Source organism: Herpailurus yagouaroundi, unplaced genomic scaffold (genome assembly GCF_014898765.1).
Source record: "Herpailurus yagouaroundi ecotype Mexico unplaced genomic scaffold, PumYag 100, whole genome shotgun sequence".
NCBI lineage: Eukaryota > Metazoa > Chordata > Mammalia > Carnivora > Felidae > Herpailurus > Herpailurus yagouaroundi.
In genome coordinates, this window is record NW_024412391.1 from 44,132,601 (window position 1) to 44,152,490 (window position 19,890).

General features: G+C 51.1%; 2 protein-coding genes and 1 long non-coding RNA gene across 8 annotated transcripts in view; 2 read left to right on the plus strand and 1 right to left on the minus strand.

Annotated features, from left to right (window-relative positions):
• HOXA4 (homeobox A4) overlaps window positions 1–1,768 on the plus strand; it is a 2,680-nt gene extending 912 nt beyond the window's left edge. Inside the window, exons 2-3 of the mRNA XM_040472394.1 lie at window positions 1–197; window positions 750–1,768. The exon at window positions 1–197 is cut by the window's left edge and continues 14 nt beyond it. Of these exons, the coding sequence (XP_040328328.1) occupies window positions 1–197; window positions 750–1,096 (544 nt within the window). The 3' untranslated portion in view covers window positions 1,097–1,768. The remainder of the gene's footprint in view (window positions 198–749) is intronic.
• The window catches only part of HOXA3 (homeobox A3), a 45,492-nt gene that overhangs the window by 22,671 nt on the left and 2,931 nt on the right, over window positions 1–19,890 (plus strand). The window contains exons 1-4 of one of the 5 annotated variants that reach the window (XM_040472384.1): window positions 89–197; window positions 3,240–3,419; window positions 7,753–7,835; window positions 19,049–19,694. In XM_040472384.1, coding sequence (XP_040328318.1) covers window positions 19,169–19,694 — 526 coding nt within the window. In that variant the 5' untranslated portion in view covers window positions 89–197; window positions 3,240–3,419; window positions 7,753–7,835; window positions 19,049–19,168. Of the gene's footprint in view, window positions 1–88; window positions 198–3,239; window positions 3,420–7,752; window positions 7,836–10,702; window positions 11,827–16,093; window positions 16,206–19,048; window positions 19,695–19,890 lie in introns of those variants that run through there. The other 4 variants (XM_040472383.1, XM_040472385.1, XM_040472387.1 and 1 more) reach the window with 4 other exon arrangements.
• On the minus strand, window positions 7,513–15,957 carry LOC121028583 (uncharacterized). Of its 2 annotated transcripts, XR_005789322.1 has the most exons (3): window positions 15,818–15,957; window positions 14,328–15,277; window positions 7,513–8,482 (listed from the first exon to the last, which is right to left on the minus strand). It is a non-coding gene; the product is annotated as an uncharacterized LOC121028583 (long non-coding RNA). The 2 variants fall into 2 exon arrangements; XR_005789321.1 differs by lacking the exon at window positions 7,513–8,482 and having other exon boundaries at window positions 12,322–15,277.

Here is a 19,890-nt window from a genome sequence, read left to right on the forward strand (position 1 = left end):
GCCACCTCCCCCGCAGCACCGCGCGGCGCCCCCCGCACCCCCGCGGCGTTGCGAGGCGGCTCCCGCCACCCCGGGCGTCCCGGCAGGGGGCAGCGCCCCCGCGTGCCCGCTGCTCCTGGCCGACAAGAGCCCGCCGGGCCTGAAAGGCAAGGAGCCCGTGGTGTACCCCTGGATGAAGAAGATCCATGTCAGCGCCGGTATGTGGCGCCGCCGGGGAGGCGCGGGAGGGTGGGCTGGGGCCGGGTCGGGGTTCGGGGGTCGCGGTGAGGGTCAGGGGGAGAGGCCGAGGGAAAGGGGGCCTCTGGAGGGGAGCCCCCATCTGGCCCAAACTACAGTGGGATGTGGGTGTGTGCGCGCCAGCCAGCCGCCTGATCCTAACGTGAGAACCCTTTTGTACCCGGGGTCCCTTTATCGAGAGATTTACGAGACGCCAAACTGTTAGGGCAGTAATTATAGCCCCCATAAATTTAATTGCCCTGGCAGAGGCTTCAGGCCATGTGTCTTTGAAGCTTTTCTTCAGCCCCAATGCCCAGCACCATTCTTTATGGCTCTCGGGTGTTTCCCGTTGTCAATAGCCTGTGAAACATTTTCTTTGCCGTTTTATGTATCTTGCGTGAACTTGGTGTCAGGTTATTATATAATGATGATGTCCAATTGCTCTTCCCCACCCCACCTTCTCTCTCCTCCTCCTTTCCCTCTCTTCCACTCCCTCCTCCTTGGCATTCTCCTTCGGGGTTGTGGGCTTTCAGTCAACCCCAGTTATAACGGAGGGGAGCCCAAGCGCTCTCGAACCGCATACACCCGACAGCAGGTCTTGGAGCTGGAGAAGGAGTTCCACTTTAACCGCTACCTGACCCGGCGGCGCCGCATCGAGATCGCCCACACGCTCTGCTTGTCCGAGCGCCAGGTCAAGATCTGGTTTCAGAACCGGAGGATGAAGTGGAAGAAAGATCACAAATTGCCCAACACTAAGATGCGATCCTCCAACTCGGCCTCGGCCTCAGCAGGCCCGCCAGGGAAAGCACAAACTCAGAGCCCGCACCTGCATCCTCACCCCCACCAGGGCGCCTCAACACCCATTCCCTCCTCCATATAACCTTCAGAGATCTAGACCAGTTTCATCCCCCCACCTGTTTTTCTGCTCTCTTCTGCCCCTTTCCCCATACTCCTACCTGTCTGGACTATAACAGACCCCAAAACAAAACCCAGCTTGGCGAAAAGGATAATGAAAAAGAAGACATTCTCCCCCAAAGAGAGTGTGCTGGTTGCCAACTAAGAGCAGACAATAGCCAGGATGCTGGCAGGCCTGAATAAGGCCGCCAGGATTGGGTACCTGAGGAGGACCACTTGGCAACCAATACTTTTGAGATGGCTAAAGTCCCACGCTGACTGGGGACATATACATGTATGTTTGTTGCAAGCAGAAGGAAACAGATCCTTTCCCCCACCTTCCCTACCTCCCCCTTCCACATTAAGGCAGCTCATACAAGCTTGTATTGAACTGAATAAACGAGTAGACATTGTGGACCTCACAAGATTATTTAATTCTCAAAATGTATAGACCTTGATGGTAGATGTGACACATGTTAGTTTCCTTTCCTTGCATTTATTTAAAATATTGTTGTAGAGATATTGTTGTCTTATTCTGAGGCACAATCTCGGGGGAGAGGGGAGTGCATTTCGACCCATGTGCAACTGTACAAATTGTGGTGTGGCTATATAAAAAGCCATGTGCTAAGAATAAACTCTGTTTTAAAAACCATTAAAAGTTCTGAGACACATTTGTATGTTTCCTACTTTTAATTAAAAAAAAAAAAAGGTTCTCTGGATGGAGATGTCTGCCCTTGTGTGTAAAAATCTTGTAGATGGCTCAAGTTATGTTCACTTGGATTCTGACTGCGCACATAATTTGTGTGAGCGTATTCAACTTGAGCTGAACTCTTGTCAAGTTTGACCCACAGTGGGAAAAGTTCCAAAGAGCAGGAAGGCTCTTGAGCTCTGAGAGGGCTCCTCTTCTTCCCAAACTTGGCCAGGCTTTCAGGCTTCAAGTCTCTGTAAGGCATAGAAACGTGTCCTTCCCTGCAATGAAAGGTGAAACCACGCAGTGCTTCGGGCCCAGGAGTTTCTGCAGCTGTTCTACAGGCTGAACTCTGAGCACACTTGGAAAGAAGTGGTCCCTTTGGTATTTATTGCACCTTCACACTTAATCTGCCTGTTTCCCTGGAGATAGAAAAAAATAGTTTATGCAAAGAATTGAGATTGCTTTTTTGTTTCTTGGCTGTCTTTAAGGTTCACTTCACTACAGCTTCGGGGTTTTTGTCTTTCTTTCTTTACCTCTTTCCTTCTGAAGCCAGAGCTTTCAAAATAAACTGAATTTTCCTAATAAACCCTCCAAAGTTTCTTCTGAGGGAAGAAAAAGCATGATGCCACCCTCAAAATATACCCCAAGCAAGGCAGACCTGGGAGTATTCAGTGCTGGAAGAAAGCTCAACTCTGAGCGAGGGTCACTTTTCTTAAATGCTCCTGGATCTTTCTGCCCAACCTAAAGATCTAGATTCAAAGGCTGAAAATCAAAACCCAGGGCTGTCTCTATAACCATAGTGTTTATGTGCTGATTTACAAATCAGTAAAGAGGATTTAGACTTGGTTGTCACTGAAGGAGTGTTCTACAACAAGATGCAGAAAACCAACACATGCCACCCCTAGAATGTAACTGTCACCTGGCCTTATATGAGTGCAGTGTTAGGTTCGCGGTATAATTTTAGCAGAGATGGGAGGGGGCGCTCACCTACCTTTGGACTATCAGAGGAATCTTAAGCACATTTTTCCGGTCAATGGCAAACCCTTAGCCAGCGGGCAGTGCTGTTCCTCCTCATGCCGCTGCCGCCCTGTGTGTGATACAGGCAAGGGTGATCAGTTCTTTACCTATGAACAAACCATATCTGAGAGGAGAGTGATGGACACCGGTCTCTGAAGGGCCTCCACCTCTCCCCAAGAAAATTCAGGAGCAAACAAATGCATTCCTTCCCAAGTCAGGCCAAACCTGGCGTGAAGTACGTTTTATATGGTGTGAACGAGTGCCAGGGATTTCTGGGGACACTGCAACTGCTGCTGAAACTTATTAACCCTCCCCCTACTACACGCACTTGTAAAACGAAATTAAATCACGCTGAAAATAGCAATTTTCCCAGGAATCATTAATCACCTCATACAATAAATACTTCTTTGTAATTCAACAGCAATTCTGAAAGGCATTCTCTGGGAAAAGTCTGTGGAGAAGCGAGGGATCTTCTTGCAAATAATATGGTCTCGGGCAAAGATGCAGCATCTCGGCTGTCTGCTCAAAAAATGCCTAGACTCTTGGTGGAAACTGAGTGTCGAGCTGCAAAACCTCAAATGGCAGATTATCATCATTTAAGGTAAATTCTTATGTTTCTCCTTTGTAGGGAAGGAGGGGTATAGAGGCATTCATTCCAGCTTCATACAGGAGGCAGTTGTGTGGGGATAAAGGGGATAACTTTCTTTCACTTACTCTTATAGTCTGTCCAGGAAAGGAAGAGAAAGGATGGACAGATTGTTTTTTCTAATATACCAGGACAAAATGGCATTTTTGTCTAAGCTGTCTTAATTATTAAGGTATTGGTAAGTGTTACAAAGCCAAAATGATCCAAAATGACCCAAAGGATTGTGTCGTTTCTTTAGTGTTTTTCCTGTTTTAGATTTGGTCTTTAAGGGAGCTTGTTATAACAGCTTAGAAAAATCCCACTTTGTGCTTTAAAATCATGCATTGTCTTCCCTTTGCTAGGGCAACCATAAGAGTTCACCCAGAGGACAAATTTTCTATCTCATTAATTGTTTTTTTTTTTTTTACGCGAACCCTAGTGGCCCCTCAAACCCTTGACCTTTAAAGACAGTATTTTGTGTAAGCTCTATAATTCTCCTACCAAAATGACCCTTACACATGCTGCCCTCTTCTTTTTCTCTTTCCCCCCTCCTTCCCTCTAACACACACTCTTTTGCTTTAGTCACAGAGCCAAGCTGTGCATGACTCTGGAGATAAAAGTTTTGTCAACATCTGAAATCAACTTAAATCGGATGGGAGACACTTTAATGGTCACAGTTTGAATTAAGTACTTAACACTCTCCCCCCTGAAGAAAAATGGCACTTTGCAGGCTCTCTTTCCTAGTTTTGCTGAAATCTACGATATACCCGGTGTTTTATTACAGCGGGAATTCAACTGTGACAGGCATAGTAGAGTACTTAATACCCAGGATGGGGCTCCTGGGAAGATTACCTAGATATATGGGGAGTGGGCCCTCTGCACAGAATCTCTGACTTTATACCCAGCTCTTCGAGGGTGCTCACATTCCGCACCCCCCCCTCACCTCTCAGCTTCTTCCCCCGAGGGGTGGGTATCTCCATCTCTACTCTGTCCCCCTGATCTTCTAAGCTTCCAAACTGGGCTGCTCTTCTCACTACTGCCTTCTCTCCAGCAGTTGCAACATAGAAACTGATCCAGGACTCTTTAGAATGAAAGGGAAAAAAGACACCCAAAGAATCAGTGTAGCAAACAGAGAGTGGGGGGGGGGGGGCTTCCTGTCTGAATGGGTGGGTTCTGTGCAGGGAGTAGGCTGTTCTTTGCACTCCTTTGGCTTGCATCCCTAGCCTAGCCGCAGCCCTGTATTGAAGAACATAGGCTCAGCCTTCCCAAGGGCTGTTCCTATTGCCCCTCTTCTATATTATACCCCAGGGGCCCAAGAAGAACTCTGCTTCCTCTATCAAAGGCTAAGGGCTAGGAAAAATAGGAGGAGGAAAGAATGTGGGTTCTCACTTCTTGTTGGAATCAGGGAGGGTGCTGGGGCTGTTGATGAAATATTCTAGTCTGAGACTTCTCTCTTGGAATTCTGGTATCACTTCTCAAGGCCCCACACTCATGGAGTAACTCCCGCCACCCACTCAGGCCAGCTCCCCTGTCTCTGGGCTTGATTTCTGGGGCTACAAGAGATCCTTGTTTCAAAGAATGTCCGAGGTGAAAGAGATTTGGAGGCCATTTTGGTTCAGTCTTCTCAGTTTACGGTAGAGGAAACTAAGGCAGTTGAATGTTCCCCCATGTTCCTGTTAATGAATGTGCAGGTTGAATAGAGCCTTTGGTCTCACCTTGGAGAGGGGTAAGTGCACAGGCATCTTTCCTTTGGGCAAGTCTATTCTGCCTGGAATGGACCTGCCTCTGGGCTTACACTTGACAAGGATGGCCACAGGTGTGCTGAGGTGTCCAGGGACGTAGGGTGGGTTCTCTCCTGAAGTGCCATCAAAGTGGCCCCAGGAGATTAGGTCACCAAAGCGCCTTAGCCAGGGCACTGACACGGGTGGGCTGACCTTTGGTCCCAGGAGGGGACAGATGCCTGGGTGCCTGGGAGAGCGGTGGGCACCCCACTGTCCACAATGCTCATAGTTCCAGAATGACTAATTCTATGCTGGCCCTGGGATTTCCATGGCAGTCGCTTGCCCTGGAGTTGAGCAAGGAGCAAGGAGTGTCTGCGTTCTGGAGGCCTGGGAACTAAAAAAGCCAAACAAGGACCGTCGTTGCAGCAGATAAAGGTGTAGCGCCAGTTCGAGGGAGATATTGAAATTGTAATCTTTTGAGGTCACGTGACTCATTAAATAATTAATGCGGATCGTCAGGAATGGATCGGAGTCGTCAGGGCCGCACTAGGAATGAATCTCTCAGAAGTGAGACCCCAACTTCCTATTTGATTTTTAAAAACACACACCCTCAGATTTATCTCCAAAGGCTTTTAACTCCTTCAGGAGGTTTGAAGAGAGAGCCCTTCGGCGGGGAGGACCAGAGCTGGCGGGCCCACGCCGGGTCTGGGGGCTTTTTCTTCAGGGTTTCTGCAAGTCCGGGGAGCGCGCCGCGTCCGGGGAAACGTGAGTTTGGGCTGGGTTTTCTGCGGTCACATCCCGGCTTTAGTGATGAAGTGGGACGGATGCGCAGACAGTTGATAATGTTCTGATTCACACGGGGGAAGGCTGCAGAGATACCACAGGACCGGCGCGCGGCTTTGTTCAATTTTCCCGGTGTTCATAAATCACCCCCGCCGGGCGAGCGAGGGAGCAAGAGAGCGCCAAAAACGCCGAGAGAGAGGCCACGGCGGCGGTGGCGGCGGCGGCGGCGGCGGCCATTGCAGAGGGAAAGAGACCTGGGCAACATCTCTTTGTGACTCATTAGTCTGAACGATTTATGGGGAACGGCAGCCATGAATATTTGACTTGGGGATAAGGAAATAGCAACAACAATAATAACCATAATAATTACAATACTCCTAAGCGTCGTTGGTGGGGAGGGGTGGCGGATGGCGGCATAGCGGTTCTTTCTGGGGCGAAGTTGAGTAGCATTGTGCAGGGTAGCTAAGCCCTACCACGCTCAGGGTCCCTCCAGGAGCCCCAAGGCCGGAGACACTCCCTGTGGGGACATAGAGGGCGAATTTGAATAAGAGAAAGGGGCCCAGCGTGGATTCTGAGTCCCAAGGGCCTGATGGAGGGTGAGGGCTACAGGTCGAGAGGGTGGCAGAGGGCAACTAGTTGCTGGTTTTCCGCCATTTGTTCAGTGTGCTAGGGGGCCCTGAAGCCTGAGGGTCAGGGGGCTTGTCAGCTATTTGGTGGTCTCTCAGGCCATCAACAGGACTGCATGGACTGGGATCAGGCATCCAGGGCTGGTTGGGGGCAGGCTGGCATGTGGGGAGGCTACCGGGCCCGGGGGTGAAGGGGTAGTGGGGAGTAGGTTTGTGGAAGCAACCGGCCCAGCAGAGTCCCAGGCAGTGGAGAATCTAGCCGGGGTTCAGCATTGGGGATGATTCTTCTCCACCTTCCCCAGCGTCTTCTCTCCATCTCCGGAAAGTTGGCTGACCATTTGCTACTTAGAGAGCAAGAGAGGGTTGCAGATACCTTGAGAGACAAGTTGGCAGCAGAATTAGGGCATCGGTTGGCTTGGGACTGCTGTGCAAGGCAAGGCTGGATAGGGCCCCCAGATCGGGTATTGTCAGATGTCTGCATCCTTCCTAGTCTTCCCCTATTTCCAACCAGCCGCAGTTGGCCTACTCTCGGGGACTGGGCGCTGCGGTGGTCCCGCCAGCCCACTGGGACCGAGAAGTGAGGCACCCAGGGCTTGAATAAACCAGAAGACAAAACCTCTCAAGACTGCCCCCCAGCCCAAAGACTGCTCCGGGGTCTGATTTCGAGTCAAACAGAAATGAGCACTATTAGTGAGGTTTCAAGAGAGTCTGTGTGTGATTGAATGCTCCCAGACAGGGCTTCCCTTTGTTAGCGAAAGAAAATAAAGCGTGCATTCACATTCCCCAAGTTGAGGTGCGTGAGGAGCTCTTGGAGCAGAGCTGGCACCAACGGCAAAGCTTCTTCCGCCTTCCCATCTTCCTCCGCCTATCCATTTTCTTCTCCCTACCCCCTTCCCCCATCCCAGCCCCCGTAAAAAGAAAGAAAGAGGAGAATGTGGGTGCGGAGATGGAGTATGTATTCATTTTACAAAAATAAATCATCATCTGCAGGCCATTCTTAGACTGGACCCTTTCGAGCAACGAGTGCGCCTCATGGACGAGTGCCCTGGCGACTCCTCCGTGTCCGCGTCACCCCGGGGGCCACCCTGGCGCCCGCGCAGGGCCGCACTTCCAACTCCGGTTCTCCAGCTCCCTTCCTTCGCAGCCGCCGTTTACTCTCTGCTGTTTATTTGTCCGCAGAGCGCCAGGACACCGGAAAAGGCGATTCCCTGAGTGCCCGGAGTTGGAGACAATCACTGGTTCAGTCTTAAACATCTTTCGAGGTAAGCGCTGCGCCAACTCGTCACTCCTCCGGGCTTTGCACGGACCTTTGGAAGGAGTTTCCTCGTCCAGGCAGCTGCAGCCCCTTGAAGGAGGTTCTGGTCAATATTTAACCTCGGAGACGTTTTGGAGCTGGGTTCTCTTGAGCTGCACGCCCCGGGAATGCGGGGTTTCAGGCAGACAAAGAGTCTGCCCCGAAAAAACGGCCGGCACTGTGCAGGCGGGGCGGTTGCAGAGACCAAAGATGTGCGTGCGGGGGCGGCCGGGGGTGTCAGAGGAGCGTGTTTGTTTCTTGGAGCGAGCTCCAAACAAACCCCTACACCGAGCAGCAGGGCAGAAGCAAGTAGAGGCCACGGGCGCGGCGGCCGCTGCGTGGGCCGCGCTCCCTGTCGACTGTTTGCGGCGCCCGCGGAGACTGTGAGTTCGGGAATGGTCGTCAGTCACAGATCTGCGTTGAGGAAACTTGTCTCGCCGCCTTGCAGTTTCTCCTATCCTTTTGCCTTTCCGCGGCATGAGGGAGGTTGCTGCCTTTCGAATGTGTAGACTGTCGCAGGCAGCGGGTCTTCTCCGTTCCTTTAGGTGGGCGGAACTGCTCTTTTTCCTACGGGAAAAGCACGCGTTTCCCAGGTCTCTGCGTTTTCTTTTCCTACTGGAAACAAGGGAAGACTCTTTAAAATTCTTTCCAAGTTCTGGCTTAATTTGTTCTCTTAGTTTGGGATGCAGGGAGGTAATTACTGTGGTTTATTACCTTGTAAAAGATCCATAAATTTTGTGCCTGTTTGGGGGAGGGGCTGTTGGAATAGCTTTCAGAAGCTTGGTATGAAGGAATGGGTTTGCTTTGTTCTTTCAGGAGTTATTTATTTTAAAAAGTTTTCTGAGTTTTTGTTTTCTATTCCGCGGGCCTCAGTCTTCCCTAAAATTTGCTCCCCAAATAGATATCAGGTTGTTAATTAAGTGCAACATGCTATTCAGTGATGCTGTAAGGCTGATATGTTGTTCTGGATACAATTATTATCTTATCAGATAGAAGGTAAACAGGGGAATAGTAAACCTGGGTTACTTTCTCAGCTCCTGTATGTCTATTTATATCAAGTATAGGTTGAGTATTTTAGGAATTTGCAACTCACTGTGTACATATGATTTGAATCTCTGCACACAACAGAATCACTGCATGTGTACATAGTCACAGGAGTTGGAGACCATGTGTATAAAATGATATACACATCCATATGTGTCCAGAGAACTTGGAGCCCATTTGTACTGCAGTTGCACCCACAGGAAATATCTCATGTTAGATAATGATATATAACCTACACACACACAGACAAAAGTGGGCTAAGCAGGCCTTACCAGACACTAAGAAAAACCACTAGAGCTAACTAAAGGGAGAAAAATGTTAAGTGTATTTTTGACAGAGAAATCAGATTGCAGTGTTTGGATACAGATATATCTAATCTGCCAACAGCCTTGCAAATATTGACTAAAGCCCTGTATCCATGCTCACCTGCTCCTTCCAAGACAACTTTTGGCTCTGGTGAAATGGATTCAGGGCATGTGTCCCCAGCCCTGGCCAGGTTGGGGGCTGGAGTGGAAGGGGGGACCGGCAGCTAGATTTTCCCGGCTGGGCTTCGATACTTGAGTATCTCTATTCTCGTTCTCTGGAAATGAACTTTAAAAGGTCCATAGCCTTGTTCAAGGAGAGTGGATTTCAGAGTGGTGAGGGAGGACTCTCAGCTGCTGGTTCCCTGGTGGCCTGCCCAGACCAAGGTCTCTCTTAGGAAAGCCATTTTCACCTCAAAAGTTAAATTTCTTTTGACTTCCCCAGATTTTTTCCTCCACATCCCACCAAATCACCCCATTCCAACCCAAGTCGTTAATGTTAATTGTTAAACAGCAGTTGGAGCATTAACTGGGCTGTTAATAGCGGCAATGGAGGCTCCTGGCTAGAGCCGAGATGCCGCTGGGCCTTCCTGGCGTTAAGGCATTTCTCTGAAGCAGTACCAAATACTTCTCTCATTGATTTATGGCCTCGGAGTTACGATTTGCTCCAGACTGTTCTGAGAGTTCTGAAGGGGCCCCCTTCTCATCTTTGAGTTGAAGTCTCTGCAGAAACTTTGGTTGGGGGAGATGGGAGTTTGCCAGCAATTTGGCAATACTTCCAGGTCCTTTCTAGGCTACCTGGAGAGTTCGGTGTGAAATATTTGGCACAGGCAGGGTGGGGGGACTGCATAAGGGGAGCAGAGGACAATGTGTTAGTTGTGTGAGTCCTTGGGGGACTGCAGAGTGCTTTTTGGGAAACCGGCCTTTGGTTCTATCCCCCACACCCCATACCTGAGAGAAGTAGGTTTGCACTTTGGGTTCTCACTTTCCAGCTTGTGGCTTAGGTCAGAGTTGGGTCAGTTCACAGAGAGGTTCTCTCCCAGCTCTACCACAGACAGAACTTTGTTGGAATACTGCCACCAGCGTAGGCCAGGGCTCACTTCCAAAGGATTAGGTCTCCTCCTCTTTTATTGCCCTTCTGATTTGGACACTCCCGTGACCAGGCCCCCTTACTGAGGGCCTTACATTCTCACTAGGCCCCTGCAGGGCAGGAGAGGAGGAGGAGGAATCCTGTAGCTGCTATAAGTGAGTCCTCACTCTTAGAGAGGCCTAGCCAGCTGAAGATCCACTCTAAAGAAAGAAAAGAATAAGGCACCAGGAGCCCACCACTTCAGAAACTAAGAAGTTCAGAAACTAAGACCTGAAAAGAGAAACTTTTAAGGCAGGTCCTGAGAGGGTGAAGTGTTACAATCAGTAGACAGTGTCACCAAGCAGAAGTCAGGAGTAGAAGCAGGGCAGGGCCGGGGCGGGGGGGGGGGGGGGTGGGGTTGGTTCAGCTCGGTTGCTCCAGAGCAGAGTTGGTCCTGTTCATTTTCTGCTGGTGGACAGACTTGTCTTAGGGGAGGGTGGACAGACCCATCTGCAAAAGGGTCCCAGGTTACCTTGTAGGTTAATTCAAGGGATGCCAGCAAAGATTGGTTGTATATATAGTTTTTCTCTTACAGAGTCAATTAGATCATTTCCCCTTACATTTTCCATTGTTAGAAGCCTATAATTTCATGTATCGCTCAGCTGTGCACTGAGGAAGTACGCAAGTGTAGGTTTAGCCAGGGCACTGAGTCTCTCCAGATTTTGCAAAACCCTGACCCACCACTCTAGAGGCAAGCACCTCTTCCCTAGAGGGCTCCCATTGAACAAAATCAACTTAGCCTTTTGTCAGGTAATTTGGGGCCTTTTGGCGTGGGTGGTAGCAAACTCCATACAATGGCAGGCCATGAGGGAGTCCACTGACTAAGCCAGTCATTACTGGGTTTTCTTCTGGAAACAGGGCCTGGGCCTTGCCTTTTGACGCACTGGCTAGCAGGCCAGAGGAGACTGGCGTGCTTGGGTGTGCAGGCTTCAGCTTGTCTGCGTGTGGAAGACTGTACAGAAAGTTACATGGACTCTGAGAATGAGGACAGCATTGCTGTTTGGATCATTTGTAAAGAAATATAAGTGGAGATAAGTGGCCCAGTGTGGCACATGTTGGGGGGGGGTGCCCCCAGCGTCCTACTGCCCTAGATGAAACTCTTCCCCACTGCTGGGCAAGGTTCCCCACTTCCCCTCCCCCAAAGCTGAATGTTCTGCTTGGAAACCTAGTCCCTTCAGTGATTTCCTATTTCAAATAAAAGGATTTAAGTTGACGTATGACCACGTGAGCACATAATACAGCGCATTATTGTGGCATTTGGAGCGGAGACCCGGGCGGGCTTCGCCTGTGATTACGTTTTCTGGATTCTCTACAGAGCGAGAGCTTTTTCCCCCACCCCCACGCACCCACCTCCTCCTTCTCCTTCCCCTTCTCCGGAGAGCGCTCTCCTAGCGGGTTGCAGTTTTCAGCGCTCATGGAGCGGTTCTGGGCGAGCTAGCCGATGGGACTCGAGGCCACACCAGGAGGATGGAATTTATTTTAAGGTATTTCCGCCGATTGTTCATATTTAGAGTGAGTTACGGCTGTGAGAGACAAAGGTCAGGCGAGGAGACCCTGGTTCACCGACAGGACCCTCAGCCCCTCTCTTCCTTTGTTTCTCTCATAGAACCGAAACCATCTGAAAGATCTCCAGTAGCACCTCAGACTGAGTTTAATTCTCTGGAAAGTGTAGGGGGATGTAAAGGAAAGGGCGCTTGGGGGCTGCGAGGTGAGCCCGGTGGCCTCCAGCGCTCTGGCGGCTTTGTCCACTGCAGCGGGGCTTGAGTCCCAGGAGCTGAGCCGCAGGCGGAGGGAGGGTCCCGAAGCAGCGGCTCCGGCCGAGGTGGCCCGCGCGGCGCTCGCTCGGCGAGACGGCCTGGAGGGGGTGGGGGCTGGGTGGATGGGAAGGGGAATCTCTCCCGGCTTGGCCGCGTTTGCTGGCGGCCAGGGATGGAGAGGTAGGGCTGACCTAGGCAGCCAGAGCAGCTGGGAGAGGGAAATCAATGAGTGTGCAGACGCGCTGCCATTTTATTGATGAGGCTTCAGGCCACTTTGTTCAGTGCTGGGTTGGTTGGAGGACGCGCTTTCCCACGCGCGGGACCGAAGGTGCAAGACCCGGAGGACGGAGGATGCGCCATTGTTTCCCCAGTACTCTACCCGGGTAGGGGTGAAGACAGTTCAGATCTAGGAGAGGCTCAGGATAGGGGTAAGCGTGCCCGACGCCCAGAAGCTCTGTTAGTCTAAATTTCGGGAGCCAGAACTGGGTTTGGGCTTCATAATGTGCATGGCCTGTATGCCCCATTGTAATGCACCCAGCTGGCTTGCAGAGTTTTAAGGACTGGCTGGTGCACCCTGGGCTAGAGAGAATTCGAGGCAGAGTCCGCAGGAAGCAGAGGCAGACATTTCTCCGGCTTCAGACCCCAGAAACAGTGCTGTAGCCAGGACAGAAGCAGATGAGAGATAAACCATGCTTGCAAATTACTGGGAAAGCCTGTGCTAATTGCACTTTGGAGACCCAGCACTCCTGGGAAGGATGAAAACTCCCTGAAACGGTGAAGGAAACTTCACTTTTCTCTGCTCTTGGAGATCTTGGGGTGGAGGAAAGGGGTGTCTACAAGGAGTCGGGAATCAGATTTTCTCCGTGACTTAAACAAAAAAAAAATCTTATTTCTTTCTGTACTTGAAAAAAAAAAAAAAAACTCAAATCAGGTTTCTCCTACTTGAGAGGGATTTACATCCCCAGAAGGGAAAGGCTGCTTCTACCCTCCCCCGCTGCCGTCCTCGGGCGCTAACCGTGTTTAACTGAGGCGGTTTCAAGTGCCCTAAAACACCCCTTGGAAATAAAATGTAAGCTTTAATTGCTGTTCAATTACTTGTCAGCATTTCATATGATTTATGACCCAGTTCTGGCGCATTTTTGACCCAGTTAAAGACTCATAAATAATATAGTTTCGCTAGAAAGAATGAGAGAGGGAATAGAGGTTTGTTAAAGGCATCTTTTTATTGTCACTTCAGTGCCAGCCAGCGGAATAAATATCTAGGGATGGACTCTCAAACTGGTTCTGTATAAAAGTGTGCACAGTGAAAAGAAACCAGTAGTCCAGTTTATAGAGCACCAGTTGGTTTTTCCTTCACGCAAGGAGCTAAAGCCACTCCATAATAGCTAAACTACAGCTATAAAAAACAGGCTAGTCCCCTTTTACCCTCAAAATGCCAGCCTCACCCTCACAGGCAAGTGTATTTCCTCATTAATTTTCCTCTCCATTCCCAGATTTCAGTGCCTCTTGTGCCTTACCTTCCTCCCTGGCTTATAGACAGCCTTGCAGGGACCCCAGCACCCCCCCCCCCCAACCCGCAGACCTGTTCTCAAGGAGGCCCCTGCAAAGGGTAGAGAGGCACAAGCACACCTTCGCTATTTCAGATATTTTTCTAGCACTGGGAAAATGTTTTCTTCTAGTCCCCGTGGGCAAGACATAAGGGAGCACAGGGACTGAGGAGGGGGGTTTGGGGGAGCAAAGGGGTCCTTTCCATAAAGATAACCTCAGTGGTTTTGGCTGAGCAGGGTGAATGGCTGCGGGATTTGCCTAGAAAAGACACCGCAGCCGCAGCAGTGGGCAATTTCTGGCAGTGAAAATCGGCAGGCGGTATTTTTCTCTTAAAAAACAGTAACACAGAACCTTCAGCAATCATAAATTATTACCTTTAATCACATCGCCTGCCTTGCTCTGAAAGCCAGTCCTGTGGATTTCAGCAGAGAGGCCCAAACCCGGAGGTCTGCATGCCAGGGTGTGAGACCAGTCTTGAGGTCAGAGCCAGATTTGTGCCCACTGCAGCCAGCTGCCCGGAAGCCATCTAGTCTGGGACCATCCAGCAGAGACCCTGTCCCAAGCTCCCACCCCAGCTCTCCCTCAACTCCCATGGCTCTTCAAGTCCAGTCCCAGCATTTTGCCCGGCACAGTCTTGGTGCGGGTGAAAAGGTATGCGCCCCAGATGCCCCAGCCCTCACCTCGGAACCCTCGGCCCTCTTGGCCCAGGCGGTCCCCTCCCCTGGCAGGTTCTCACGGAAAGCTGGCCTTCCCTGCAGCTGGCTTAGCTGAGAAGGCGGTGAGAGTCGTGTCAGCAGTTTGGAGGAGAAAGTGCGGGTTGATTATTGACCCACGCCTTCTTTCTTCAAATGCCACATCCGACCAGGCCAGTTTGAAGAGAAAATGCAGCCGAGCGATTTTTGCGGCGGCTCTCACCTCCTACGCCGCCCGGCTCCCCCTTTTAAGTTGCGCTGCCGCAATATGCCATAAGGAGCAAGTGTTTGCTGTTTTGTGCTCTGTTTACAGCTTTGGGGCGCCGAGTCATAAATCTTGCCCAGCCATAAATGACAAAAACCATTGGTATGCATGAGGCCACCCTGGCCAGGACTGCTTTTTGATTTCTCCCTTTTCCCTTGGCTTTGTTTTTGCTTTAAGGTGACACTTTGGCTCCCTGACAGTTTAAACATACTACTTATATTTTTAACACCTTCCTTTGAGAAGGACTGGCCGTTGACACCTTGGAATTGCATGAAAGCTCCATTTCTCTTTTTGCCACACACATACCCTTGCAGAGTTCGCTGGAGAGTGGAGGGAGGCATTAGAAGAGAGAAAGACCATCCTCCTTAAAGTTGTGGCAGTATTGCGGGGCACACCCAGGCCTTTCCTTTGCTCAGTGTCCCTGCATACCACTAATTAGAGAAGAAAACATTATAGATGTCGGTTTGTGTTGGGGTCAGAGTTTTATCTGTCTTTTCCTGTGAGTGAGCTGCGCGTCTGTACTATGAAGTAGGCATAGAAAAGCTGGAGACCCAGGTTTCTAGGCACCCTAGTACGTACCTGAGCCCAGCGCATCCCACTTCACTGCCTGGACTTGTGTCCATTTCCCCCAGGTTACTTCCCTCTTGGCTGCCAGGATTTTAAGAGTTTCTGCCTAAAAATATAATGAAAGACAGCCCAGTTGGCTCTTGGGGAGGTCTCTTGAGAAGGGAGGCCCTATCCCTGTCCCCCAAGGATTGCCTTTGAGGTTCTCAGGTTGGGGGTGGAAGATTTGGTAAAGTGCTCAAAGTCTGGGGGACTCTCCTTATGGTTCTCTTTCCCCTTGCACCCCAACTGGAAGTGTTCAGGGCAGAGGGTTACGTGGTTTCTCAAATGGATTCCCAAGAAATAGAGCCCGGCAAGAGAGCCCCTTTGTGAGAGCCGTTTGTCCTCATTAGCATAATTTTCCTGGACTTTAGTGACGCCTAGAAGCGAGGAGAGGGAGGGCGTTGGGGGTTGGGGGGAGGCTGCCCTCCTCCCGCCGCCGCGGAGCTCCCCCTCTCGCTCCTGTCCCTCCCCTCGCCTCAGCCCCATCCCCCACGCCGCCCCGCGCTTCCCCAGCCGCCTCGGCCTCCCCTCCCGCCCGCCCCCAGTACCCCCCACCGCACCCCCCAGCCAGACGCTGCTCCGCGTGTAATATTCATAAGAAACATACCCAAGTCGGTGCCACTAGCCCAGGCAGAGCCCTGCGCCGCGCTAGCGCTTATCTCCGGGCCACGGCTGCTGCCCTCGGGAAGGGCAGGGGGCGGGGGTGTGGGGGAGGGGTGGGTGGGTGGGGTGGGTGGGAGGGGGGGGGGTCCAAGCCGCCCCAGTCCGCCCTGGGCGAGCCGTGCCGGAGCAGCGAGGCTGCCACGCTCTGCGCCGCGGCGTCCGGGCCTCGGGGTCTCCCTCCCGCCAGCCGTCTCGGCTGATGCTGAGGGTCGGTGCCCATCCCGCGCCTAGGGGACCCGGCCGGGCCGCTAAGCCGGGCCGGGGGCCGGAGCCCGAGCCCGAGCCCAAGCCCGAGCCCGAGCCTGAGCTTGCGGCGCTCATCAGAAGTTAAGGTAAGCAGGGCCACAACCGGCCGCTCTCCGCGCTGAATGGCGGAGTTTACGTCTCGGTGATTTATGGCTGCAGACTTAAATCTCGGTTCAAGAAGAGTTCACAAGCCGGAGCTTCCTTCCCGGCAGTGACTGATACCCTTACACTTCGAGTTCAGGCCGCTTTCCCATCCCCGCCCCCACCTCTTCCCTCTCCCCTAGCCCAGCCCCAACTTTTCTGGGTTGGGGAGGGAGGGGTGGGCAAGGGGACGAGGGGGCTCTTACCCGATATTCCCGCTTAAACTCGGGGTGAGGGCAGGCTGAGGAAGGGGCGGGAGTGGAAAGAGGGAGCGGTGTCTGAAGGAAGGAGGTTGAATTTGGGCAGATCTTCCAGAAAGACAATAGGGCTTGCTTTCTGCACTCAATTTAGCCTCCTCAACTCTCTTTCAGCTCTTGCACCTGGGGGTTATTGTCCAGAAACAGATCTTTTAGGAGGAATCTCCTCCCACCCCCAGCCCTTGCTTGAGGGGGTGCAAAGCAAGTTTCCTGACTGGCAGATCTCCAACTTCTTTACTGGATTGCAAACTTTGGGGGCTGGGGTGGGGTGGGAGGGGAGAACTGTGTGGGTCCCAAGGTGGTTGTCTGCTGACCTCAAACAATAGGAAGGACTCTGGTGGGATCTCCAAGGTGAATTCATATTTTTAGTTTATGGGGGTTGTTGTGTGCTCTTTGGTTTTTAATGGTATTTTTGTTATTTACAAGACAATGATCAACTTGATGAAAAGACTTAAGTAAGCAGCAGGCCAGTGTAGCTTGTGATAATGGATTGAAAAGTCACTTGAAATGTTGCACATTCAAAATCACCTTTATTTTGTTTTATCTAATATCTTGCTGTTCAGGTGTCTGGAGTAATTTTCTTAACCTGACATTTTATTTTACACAAGCCTGGTATCTTAAAAATTTATAATGGCAGACAGTAACACTGCCAAATGTAATAGAACTATTTTCAATGAAAGAACAGGAAACTGAGACATTCAATTACTATTCAGTTTTAAAATTTATTTTATCCTTTTTAAATTTTTGATCATAGTATCTGTAGCTTCCAAAATAGAAACAATACTCCAAGGGCTCAGGATCACGCACACTAACTTCGAATAAGGGAAGCTGTAATTTTTAATTGAGGTTCTGGAAAATTAATTGTGCTTGTTTTCCATATGTTGGTCAGATTGTTGGTTTAATAATGAAATCCAAAGGAGCCCATTATTAAAAACAAAATTGTAGTCATCTGCTTGTGGATGGCTTTTTCTAGTTAACAAAGTGTCTGCTATTCCTAGAGAACTTGAATGACTCCAGGACTCAAATATACATAGTTGGGGCATGAACTAAACCATTTTCTTCTTGAATTTGTCATTGTATTTTTTCTTAAATGGTCACACTAACATTCTGAGTGTGTGTGTGTGTGTGTGTGTGTGTATGCATATTAACTCACGTAGAACTTTTCTCAGCTGAGAACGAGAGATTGACCATGCACAGGTTGAAAACAAAAATAAAACAGATTTCACTTCTGCAAACTGCTTTCTAAATAATATTTTTTTAATAAGGGGTTGAGAAGGCTTTCAGTTGCTTTTAAGATTTCCAGTCTTGACCTTTACTTGGTGTTTCTGAAGCAGGTAAATAGGCCAAGTAACAAACATCAACAACAAGAGCACACAAAGATCAGGGCAATCTGGCAGGATTTTATGGCTTGTGCTTCCATCCCTCGTCCGGAGCCAAATGACCCCCATACATCAAATTACATAGCAGTTTCTAAGACAGAACCTATTATCGTTAAGTTGGAGGGAGAGTTCAAGCCGTGGTCATGGAGATGAACGCTGGTTTTTCAGGTTCCTGGTGGGTTGTTTTTTTCTCTAATCCATCATGTTTTAACAGGTAGAATTTGATAGTTATCCTGAATAACAGCACCTCAGAAAGTCCAAGGCAGGAGGGTCTGGGGACCTTCTGTAACAGGGGAGAAGAGGTGGGAGTGGCTTGCTGGGTCAAGCCTGAGAAATAGGGAGAGGAAAGGAGTCAAGAACTGTCCAGGATTTGAGTTTGACTTGCTGGAGCAAGTGTTGTTGTTGGTCCTTTCCCACGCAGGATGTTCCCTCCAGAGTTTTTTCTCTTCCCTTCTTGGCTGCAAGGGGCTCATTTGGAGGAGGTAGGTCATATCCCCTGCCCAAGGGTAGATTAACTGCCCAACAAGCTCAGCTTCTGAAATCCAGCGGGGTAGTAGGGCAATTGCCTGAAAATGTTTTGTGCATACCTGTCTTGGGTGCTGAAAGATCCAAGAAGGGGCTCGATGGGAAGTCACCCCGCATCAGGGCTCTTTTGCCAAATATTAGTCCTAAAGCGAGGATTGGAGAACGAATTGGCAACCTAAGCTCTCCTTTGCCTCCTTGCCCCCTTCCCCATGATCCTGAGAGGGAAGGAGTCGCAGGGCTCGCTGGACAAGGCCAAAGAGCAGAGACGAAGGGACACCCCAAGTTTCTTCTCTCCTGGAAAAGAAGAATCCCAGCCCTGTTCCTTTCTAGCCCATCAACCTTTCTTCTTTAGGACTCCGGTTCTGGAGCCCCGGCTTCCAGCCCTCACTTACTCTCCTCCTCTCTCCCCGGAAAACCCCCGAACTCCAGACGCAAGTTAAGCAAATATTTGTAGCTGCCAGTAAATTCCAGCGGCTTTTTATAGCGCGGCTCTCTGCGCCCGGGGCCAAGTCGTGCTGCTAAATATTGCTGACCACTTTTTCTTTTATGGCTTTCATGTCACTTAGCTATTGAGAGTAAGATGGATTTGCGCGGAGCCCTCACCGCGCTGCGATTCTCGCCCCCCAGGTCTGCGCGGGGCAGCCATTGGCGGCGGAGTATCACGTGACCGCGGGGGCGTGCCAATGTGCGCCCTCAAGGGTGTCAAGCCCCTGTCAGAGTGTGCGATCAAGATTGTGAGACAACGCGATGCAAAAAGCGACCTACTACGACAGTTCGGCGATCTACGGTGGCTACCCCTACCAGGCAGCCAACGGGTTCGCTTATAATGCCAATCAGCAGCCGTATCCGGCGTCCTCGGCACTGGGCACTGATGGCGAGTACCACCGACCTGCCTGTTCACTCCAGTCGCCCGCCAGCGCCGGGGGCCACCCCAAGGCGCACGAGCTGAGCGAGGCGTGTCTGCGCACCCTGAGTGGCCCGCCCAGCCAACCCCCAGGCCTCGGCGAGCCCCCCCTGGCCCCGCCGCCCCCCCAGGCCGCGCCCCCTGCTCCACAGCAGCCTCAACCCCCGCCACAGCCCCCAGCACCCGCTCCTGCCGCGCCCCCGCCCCCCTCTTCAGTTTCCCCACCTCAGAATGCCAGCAGCAACCCCACGCCTGCCAGCGCAGCCAAGAGCCCCCTACTCAACTCACCCACCGTGGCCAAACAAATCTTCCCCTGGATGAAAGAGTCTCGGCAAAACACAAAGCAGAAAACCAGCGGCTCCAGCTCAGGTAAAGCCGTACCTTCTAGAGGAGGGGTCCCCTGGCCTGGCTCCCGGCCCCCCAAGCTACCTCCCGTCACAGTCTGGGAGCGCTGGAACATTTTCAAGAACAGCTCCTTCTCCTTCAACTAGGGGGGTGACAGGACTCTGTGTCCAGGAAACCCCCAGACAGACCTGATGAGAGTCTCTCTTGACTTCCTCAAGAG